General features: G+C 33.4%; 1 protein-coding gene across 1 annotated transcript in view; it reads left to right on the top strand.

Annotated features, from left to right (window-relative positions):
• Window positions 1-381: 381 nt before the first annotated feature.
• LOC108765187 (cell growth regulator with RING finger domain protein 1) overlaps window positions 382-10,538 on the top strand; it is a 59,965-nt gene continuing 49,808 nt past the window's right edge. Inside the window, exon 1 of the mRNA XM_018513775.1 lies at window positions 382-1,007. Coding sequence (XP_018369277.1) covers window positions 910-1,007 — 98 coding nt within the window. The 5' untranslated portion in view covers window positions 382-909. The remainder of the gene's footprint in view (window positions 1,008-10,538) is intronic.

Raw genomic sequence — 10,538 nt, 5'->3', positions numbered from 1 at the left:
GCGTTCGTAGTTTTATGCCTTTTATTTATCTTATTTTGTGTAAAATTTGAACTACGTTTTGACCTAATTCGTTTGATTGACTTATGACATCTTAAGATTGGAACAGTTTTAAATCTAAAAATCTCGACTACACCGAATATCGGCCTACAGTGAAGGAATTTTGTTCGCGTCATGCGACACAGTCGCGCTCTCGCGGCCGCAGTGCGCATTAGCGAACGGCGCGACATAGGCGCGCATGAGCGTGTATAAGTGGCGCACGTCGCACCGGTCGCGCAGTCTTGTCCGATCCTCCGAGTGGTTTGCGAGTGTCGTACGTTCCGTCCGTTCTCGCGGCGCTCATATATAATCTCCCCGTCTCTCTCTCTCTCTCGCGTCCACGACATCGGACCACGTCAGACTACAGTCCCATCCCACGACGTCCCACATCGCGTTTACTCTCCGGCTCCGTTCTTTCACGATACGGTCGCGCCGCGACGGCGCGGCTATGATCTATGACAGAGAACACGACACATCGGCTGGCGGCGTCTCGTCTGCCGCGGTAAACGCGTAATAAGCCCTCCGTGTGTCGTGTGACCGCTGCACGGCGTCGCGCACGAAGCTACGGGACGTCGATGAAGGTGGTGTCGACGACGGCGCGCTCGAAGCCAAGCGCGCCTCGAATCGTCGAGCCGAAGAACCGGGAGAACGCGGCGGAGGAGACGACAAGAAGGCAGACGAGATATATATATACGAATTTCGGTTGACAGCTGACAGTCGAGCGGCGTGAAGAGAGAGAAAGAGAGCCTCCTCGTCCTCGCCGTGGTGCCGCGTGTGCGTGTGTGCGTGCATGTGTGCGGGTACGGGCGGCGGACCACCCGGTGCTGAGGAGGACGCGACGGCGACGGCGACGGATCGCGGACGTGCGACACGATGACGGCGATCCTGGTCTCCGTGGCGGAGCTGTCCAACATATTCTCGGTGCTTGCCGTGCTGATATGCTTCTGCGGGGTCTTCCTCTTTATCATGAGGTACGTAAAGCTGCGTTGTACGAGCCACTAGTCAACCGTGTCATTCTCTTTCTTTCTTTCCATCTATCTGTCCGTCCGTCTCTTGCCGCTTTGTCGGCTATCCTGCGCGCATACGCGTCATTCGCGAACAGCGTATGTAGGTATGTGCAATGCGTACGTAGATTCAGCTAGAGATAACAGTGACGAAATCGCGAAGGTAGTCGCGTCGGGCCGAGGAAGCCAGTCTTTAGAGTAATTATCCCTATTAAGGTAAACTTATCAATTTCTGAACAAGACCGATTTCTGAACAAAGGTATATGTTTTTATTAATAAGCTTTTCTTAATTCAGGTTTAAAAAAGTATGTATATATTAAATAAATTAAAGTGTCTAGATGTTGATGGGAAAGACATTTTGTACGTGAAATATTATTTGCATTTAAAAAAAATATTTTTCTTTCCTGGAAACGTAGAATAATGTTCCTGAATAGATTCTTAATCATTTTGGTTAGAAACGTCATATTAAATCATAAGCAAATTTACATATAATTTACTGTATAATTTAGGTATAATCTACATTTTGAACATTAGAAATATCTAATGAATAAAATTTATTTAAAAAAATTGCAAAAAAATTTTATTTTTTATTAAATATTAAGACATTCATAAATAGGTACGTACAATTAGTAGGAGTCTGATAACTGAACACGCGTTCCGTTATTGGTACATGTCACTTCGATTCGTTGTGCCTATTGCTGAACGTACACATGACGTGACATGATAGAGTGTTACTGAACTGGACAATCGTAAGTATTATCATTAACTTACATTTATTAAATTGTTATTTAACATAGTTATCATAAATTTACTTATTAAGACGAATATATCTTTTATGGGCAACTTATTAGGTGTTAAACTTAATTCCTGCCGTTTTTCGTCTCCAAAATTGATTCGTTTCGAAGGGAAGATGAATGAATATCTTAATCAAAGTAATTTCCTCCATTTTCTACTTTATTACTAATTAATAATACTTTATTAATAATACTTTGATTAAGGTATTTCCCTTCGAAACAAATCAATTTTGGAGACGAAAAACGGCAGGAATTAAGTTTAACACCTAATATTATTTGTTTATATTCATAGAAAACTGCGTTTCTAACCTCTACCTGTACGTAGTATTTTCTTTGTAAATAGTTTCGGTAAGCATGTAAAAATTATTGTGCTTTTTGTAGAATTAATTTTAAAATGCCAAAAGAGAAAAAATTGAAAATATACACACAGAAAGATGTGGACCAGACAATTCAATTAATAAAAAGTGGCACATCATTGACATCTGTGTCACATCAATTTGGTATTCCAAAAAGCACTTTACATTCGAAGATTCATAATAAATATCCTGTGAATGCTAGATATGGACCACCTTCTATCTTATCCGAAGAAGAAGAAAATTATGTCATATAATGGATTTTCTTTTGCTGCGAACGAGGATTTCCAGTTAAAAAAGAGCAACTTTGGACTGTGTACAGAAGTATGTGCTTAAATTAAATAAGAAAAATCCTAAATTAATACTTTCTTGCATTTCTAAAATAATTTTATATATTTTTTAACATTTTCATTAAGTTTACATTGATTTTAAAAGAATGTATACATTACGTTCGAGAAATAGGTACAACCATGTTCAGCTTTAGAAACATGGCTTTTAGGTTGTTCGGTAATTAGATCAGAAGTATATTCAGATACTTTCCTCAATTACTTGATTTTAGTTTTTACGACGTTATTTTGAAAATAGAAGTGTTGTAATTTAAAATAATTACAAAATCTTTTACCAATATGCTTATTTTAGTATTTTAAATTGGTTATATATTGAATGTCTTTTCTAAACTGTTCAGAAATTCGTACATTTACCTTACTGTGTCTGTCCCTATTAATGTTGCTTTTGTATTTAAAGCCTATTCTACAATGTGCATTTTGTTTCCTGTTTCTTGTTTTTTGCTATTTTTTACATCTTGTTGTTAGTCTCTTATCTGATTTTTCATTTTTTATCAGCCGAGATAAAAGTTGGACTTCGGAAGAAACAAGAAATATGATTGTCATATTAAAACGGTCGCAAAAGAGGGAAGAGAGCAAGAGGTAAAGAGTAAGAAATATAAAACAAAGACCACATTGTAGAATAATAGACTTTAAAGTTAACGAACTTTGGAAGAAACAAGAAACAGTAGCAAGAAATACAATTGTTGTTAAAACGGTCGTAAAGGCAGGTAAAAAGCAAGAAATAGGAAACAAAGAGTATTTGACGAATAGGAAACAAGAGCAATTGTAGAATAGGCTTAAATAAGCCATAAAGAAAATCAGCATAAATAAATAAGAAAGTGTTTTTTTTTAAATATAAAACATATTTGCATATTTTTTAAGTTCAAAAATTACAACTTCGTGTATATCTTTAACTTAATAAAAATACTTACAATAAAAAGTATCTGTTTTATTAAGTTAAATTATTAATGTTTATGATACGAAAGATAATATTCTATTTTTTTTAATTATTAAAGTATAGTAAATATATATATATATATAATTTTCATGAGATAAGTAATTTACGTAAATCCAGTAATATCGTAAGATTTTAAATTTGTTCATACTTGATGTGCCCTCCAAGGGGCGATGACTCTATTAATGTGTCCTCAATTTGTGCCTATCTGCGGTTGACTCATTTTAACATATAGTTGCTAAAACAGATAGTAAACGTAAGCTAATCGTTTAAATTAATATTGTATAAATCATTATTTTAATTATACTTACACGGAGAGAATTTTCTTTTAAAATTTACCCTGAAAATATGGTAATTGTGGTACAATACAATATTTTAAAGATTTTTACCATGCACTTCAGTAAAATTGATCAAACTTATTTTATACTTTATTGTAGTTTTATTAATGAATGAGAGAGATTTATATCATAATTCTTCGAAACACAATGTTGTCCCACGATTGTCATATTTTCAGGGTAAATTCTAAGTAAAAATTCTCTCCGTGTACAATTTCAATGTACACTCGTAACACAAGCTCACAAGCTTTGTAGCTCTCAGCTCCAATACAAAGCAAAACTGTTTCTTGTATCTATCAAGAACATTAAAAAACATTAACATTTTTCACATTAAAAAGATATTGTAAGAAAAAAAATTGAAAAACCTAATATCGATTTCAAGCAGGTAAAATTAAAGCTACAATATGTAATAATTAATTCAGTAATGAGCAAGTTGGCTTAAAGGGACCTTATTTTCTGTGATGGCATGACGTGTAGCTTGACGTCAGTGCGAATTAATTTTTCTTATTTAAAACGAAATCAATAGGCAATGTGCCAGACACGAAATTAGTGCTTTTTAAAAAACAGTGCTAAATTACAATATCTTTTTAATTATTTGCTTCTGCCTTCTTGAAATAGATCTTTGGGGGGTCAATACGAATGATTAATGATCTGCAGGTTCCAGGTTTAATGTTGGCTCTCATAGGTATTTATATTGAAATAAAAGTATATTTGTGATTATAATTGCATGATAAAATAATATTTTAGGAGTTTTATTTTTATGGTTATTACTGTTATAATCTTAGTAATAATCACCATATGTATAGTTTTCTCAAACATAACAAAAATTGTATTATAATTATAAATTATAATAATTTTAAATGTATTTAATAAAATATCAAGACATAAATAAAATAAAGCAGTATTATATAAATTGTAGATTAAAAAGGAAAAAAATTTAAGGATTAAAGTGCCATTAAGAGGAATTGATAAAAAGAATAAGAGTACGAAAACAAATGTATTACATATAATAACTTGAAAGAACAGGTTGAAAGCACTTTAATTATTGTTACTCAACGAGACACTATAAAATAAATTTAGTTTGTTCATCGCATTAAAAACTGTATTAAAAACGAGCGCATTGGAGTGAGTAGGAGCTATGGTAGGAGCGTATTGAAGCATGTTGGAGCATGCGAAACGAACAAACCTTTCCAAGTGATGTCATACGGGAGCTTGTTGGACGAGATACCTCGAGGCTTATGGTTGTATCAATCGAGACGTCACGTTGGTCTCGGAGACGAGCGAGACGGGGGACACGTTCAGAGGTTAACGCTCTCATGTTTATCGTCTTGATTAAGACCTTATAAGAGTGTAACTACGAACGATTTTGTCAAAATCCTACAAGAGGAAAAGCATTGTGTACAGGGTGATAATTAAGTATTTATGATGTCCAGCGATCCTTGAATATCCTTGAATCCTGGAATTATACTGGAATTTTATGTATTCTGGAAAATTCCTGGAAAACCCCTGAAATTTCAGGGTTTGCCTGGAATTTATCATTCTTTCATTCTAAAAAAATCAGAGCATGTGAAAAAAGAAAAAAATTATAAGAAAAAAGAAAAGTTGTATTTAGGCATAAATCCTCCCTTAAAGATAAACAATAAGTTACCAATAGAAAATGAGAAACTTGAATTTAAGTCTAAAATAGAACATAGTAGAAAAATTATTTGTGTCGATACTATGAATGTTTGGTTGATATTATTTATAAAGCAATAAATAAAATTGTTCCAAATTTGTTAGCGTTTTAATGCATTCATATAAAATCCTAATTTAAATACAAAGCATATAATATTATGTAAATCGATAAGATAAATTCTGGAAAAACCAGGATTTTTTTACCTAAAATGTCTTGGAATTATCCTTGAATTGAGGTCAGATTTTGCTGGACACCATGGTACTCTAAAAGAATTAAGGATTCTTTACACAAATTTAAGACGAAAACTATATAATCATATGTCAATTTATAATTAATAGTTAATAGTTATTGCTTGTCAACTTTCCGTTTCACGATACTGAAATTTAGCGTCTTCTCTCACTAATATCGTCGTATTACTACGTTTATTTACATTGAACTAAGAGTATAAGGTCACTAGGAACAGCGATCTTCATCTCGCTACAATATTGTTTACATTGTTTCTATGACAATAAACGTATTCTTGGAAGGCATGTTAACTTAATTTCCGAGACGACTGTAGTTCAGATATAGAAAACAAACCTAAGGTCATAGTTCAGAAGTTTTCGTCTTGATTTAGAGTGAAGAATCACCCTTTAAAACCATTTAGAGTACTTAACTACCACGCTGCATATACTATTCACTCTATAATGTTTTCACTCTGTACTGTTTCTCTCTCTCTCTCTCTCTCTCTCACTCCACTAACTTTAATTAAGAGTTGATATGAGTTAATGTATACACAGAGAGGCAGTAAGTATACCTTTCTCTTTTATAGGAGTTTGACAAAATTACTTGTAACCAGACTCTATTAAGTAACTTTAATCCTGATGAAATTCACGGTTAATGTTCATTTTTACCAATGTAGCTGACTTTAATCTCTGTTTAATTTACTCTTTATCTTTTTCTTATTTTTAGAACCGGAAAGAGATAAAAAATAAGTTGGATCGAGTTTAAAGTTGATGTACATAGGTAAAAACAGGTATGAGGCCGCGGTTTTCGCAACATGTTAAGTCAGAAATATATAGAAAAATATAAGATAATAAGACCTAAATGAATTGGCCAATCATACAGTAGAGAACGTGAAATTATTGCTCTACGTTATTTATTTGTGATTGGTCAATTCGCTTACCACTTACGTTTTACTACCTTTTTCTATGTGTTTCTGGCTTTACAATTCGAGAACTCTTGGAGACAATTCCACGACAATTCGTGACACGACATATTTCGCGGTTTGGAGGAATTCGAATTCTTTTTGAAGAAAAGAATTCGAATCGTTCTTCGAAGAAAGAACGAATTCGAATTCGAATTCGAATTCGAATTCGAATCGAAGAATTCGTTCTTCGTTAGTTTCTTGACACTAAGAGAAAAATGTTTGGGTTATACAACAAGAAGTACAAATAAAGTGTATTCCTACTGATTAGAATTCTATTTATATCGTTATTGAGTTTCTAATTATCCCACCTTGAATATATTTAACTGTAAATTTAACTGTATGATTTGTAGTTTTTTATTAAATTTATTCAGATTTCTAATTTATGCAACCATATTTTTTTCCTTGGAATAAAGAAAGATTGATTGCGAGCGTATCGGAATGTATTTCATATGTTATATACTGTATTATTATACAATAGATATTATAGGCTTTATAATGTTCTTAGCACATCAAGGGAGAACTCGAAGCCACTTCGTAATCAATTTAGATAAAATCGCGATTCAAACATTATACTGAGAAACATTATATTTTTGAAAAAATTATTTTATGTTGATTTTATTCGAGATTTATTACGAGGGGGGGGGGGACGTAAATGAAAAAAGGTTACATATAAATAAAAGGCATAATAAAAAAAGGCTTTTGTAAAAACGCTGTGATTTGAAACGAGTTTTTTCGCAGGCCGTGCTGTTAGGTAACATTCAACGGACCTCCCGTAACAGCCGCTTAACAGCTGCCTCGGGATAGCTCCGGAAGCGATAAATGACGTCACATAGCTATGTCTTGGATTACTATCGGTGAAAAGATACGAGATTCGATACGAATTGGAACGCGAGACAACGATCGTGACGTCGTTAATTGCTCACAGAACAGTCAAAATCCGACCGGGAAAATCCGCGACAAAAACGGACCGTGAAAGACTGGCCCAGTTCCACAACTTAAGGTTAACTCTTAACCGAGGTTCAACTTATTCATTGTCTCTTTCCAATTCTAGAATTGGAAAGAGATGAGGAACAAGTTGAACCTCGATTAAAAGTTAACCGTGAGTTGTGGAACTGGGCCTAAGGGCCATATCAACTAACTACGAGTCCATTGGAATTGGCCAATCGCATCTATCATTAAAATAACAAATGCAATTGATTAATCAATTAACCGTCGATTAAAGTTAATCGGAGTTGGTCGAAGTGGTTCTAGGGAGTGCGAAAACACGCTCGATGTTCGATCAAGTGACGCGGTAGCGTCTCACTTCAAGTGTTAGGTATACATTTTTCATGAATACACTCTAAAAAATGTCGGTATGGTTAAACGTTATATACGTGCTTTTCAGTAAGAGACACAGGTAACACAGTGAATCATTACATCCTAAAGCCTAATCTACAATGTGCTGTTTGTTTCCTCCTGTTTCTTGCTTTTTATCACTTTTTACTTCTTACCCTTTTACTCAGTTTCTTCGTTTTCTGTTACCCGAGATAAAAGTTGACAAACTTCGAAAAAGATAAGGAATATGTTATAAAAGAAACGTGATTGTCAATAAAACGGTCACAAAGAAAAAAAAGGCATGAAGGAAAGAGCAAAAAACAGGAAGCAAAGAATACAGAAAAAGGTTTCTTTAAGTTATATATAAACAAATTTATTGGAATAGTTCAACCAAATGGATGTTCAAATTAAAAATGTGATTATATGCATTAAAATTAAATTTTTTAATTAAACAAAATATGTTTCACTTAAAATTAAATTTGTTTCAATGAGGCCCGTTTCTACAAATATAGTTTAATTTTAATCTCGTTTTAACTTACTCTTCATCATTTTCCAGTTCTGAGAATTAGAAAAAGAATAAGTTGAACTGAGATTAAAGTTAATCTGCATTGGTAGAAACGGGCCAGAAACAAATATAAGTAGAACTTTCGAGTCCAAATAAATCTTTTCCTCTGTGAACACATTGTAGGATTTATTGTTTGCTAACGTTAAACAAAGATGGAATGATTTTTATGTCACAATGTGTTTCTTACTGGAAAGTACCATGTTATTTTCTGTTCCTATTTCCTGTAATTTTTAATTAGGCATTAGTTATATTAATTAGGCTTTAGTTATACTTTATTAAATACCAAAAATAATTAATATTCAAAATTATTATCTTTATCTTAGATAGAAGCTTCAAGGCGCTGCTCGAAATTACTTAGGTATGTCTTGAGCGGTTGATCCTCGTCGAAAACACGATGAAACCCTAACAAGCTCCTCCTTCACCTCGGATGCTAAGTTTTTTATCGAAACGATGAATATACTGGCGGCGTAATGAAGTTACATATAATATAGGAACGTGTGTCTTATTTCGTGCGAAACGGAATTCCAGGCTGTGTTTGTAAACTTCGAAATTTTTCGAAAAACGAGGCAGGAGAGAAGGGAAGATCAATCTTCTGATTCTACCAACATAGATTAACTTTAATCTCAGTTTGACTTACTTGTTGTCTCTTTCTATACACAGAAAAATATATAGATACAGCACGCAAACAACTAATTACTTGTTTTCAACACTGAGAATGAATATACTAAATTTTAATAAATATTTATTTGAATAGTGTCAACTAAACATTTACTTACAGTATATAAATATTTACCTGAAAAAAGAAATAATAGTTAAATGAAATTAATGGTTCTTGTATCAAATAAATATGTATTATCTTCATATTTGTTATGTTTAATTGGCACTTGTAAATATTTAATTGGCACTATTCAAACAAATAATTTATTAAAATTTAGTAATAACAATATTTAAAAAACTAATATGTAGTTATATACTCCTTTAAATTAATAAAAATAATAATTGCAATGTAAAAAAGGCTATAGGAGTCAACGCTGGTTATAATTAGCGATAATTTTAATAACGATCAAACATAATATCTGATACACATATAAACCTTGAACGTTTCAACTCTATTTTGAGTCATCTTCAGCAAATCAATTTATCCATTAACGCAATGAGATAAGATATTGCATCGCAAAATAATAGCTCCACAATTCCTGACCTCTGTAAAGTTGGCACCTCATTTTACAAAAAATGAAATTTTGATCACAGTTCCGAATGCACCCCGAAGAGTTCTGGAGTTCCTGCTCAAAATTAAGAATAATTCCGGCGAATTAATATAAAAAAAAAAAATTAAAAATTTGGGGTGCTAACTTCACAAAACGCGGAACGATTGCTCTTCGGGGTGCATTCGGAACTGTGATCAAAATTTCATTTTTTGTAAAATGAAGTGTCAACTTCACAGAGATCAATTTCCTGCATGCGCTACGTGGCTAATCATGAGGTGAGACCCATGCTCAATTACAAAGCTGAGTAATGATGAGCAACTCAAGCTCGCATGTCTACCACACACATTCAATACAAAGTACATCTTACAAAATTTGAAAACGAAAAATCGTCAACATATTAAAATTTAGATATGATAATATTAGGTTTACAACAGCTTCCGCTGTTTTCCTATAGATGGCTTTAGCGGTAAGTGGTGGTCAAAATAAATAGATCATAGACGTCATACAATAAACTTGGGAATCTGTCAACATAACCCTATAGAAACATTAGTCGATTTGTGTCTGCATCATAAAGTTATTCTTGATTGAAAATGTTAGTTTACGAGCCAAATTCTCGTCATTTGCGGGAGGTTTTAATTTTCTGCTTCATATGAAGAAATCTGCGGCTAAGGCTCATCGAATGCTCTCACATACTTATGGTGGTCGCTATTAGTGAAAGAACGTATCGTGAGTGGTTTCAACGCTTCAAGAACGGTGATTTTGACATCGAAGACCGGCATAGCGG

Source organism: Trachymyrmex cornetzi, unplaced genomic scaffold (assembly GCF_001594075.2).
Source record: "Trachymyrmex cornetzi isolate Tcor2-1 unplaced genomic scaffold, Tcor1.1 scaffold472, whole genome shotgun sequence".
NCBI classification, from domain to species: domain Eukaryota; kingdom Metazoa; phylum Arthropoda; class Insecta; order Hymenoptera; family Formicidae; genus Trachymyrmex; species Trachymyrmex cornetzi.
Note: the sequence above shows the minus strand (reverse complement) of the source record. Positions and strands in the feature narration are given on the sequence as shown.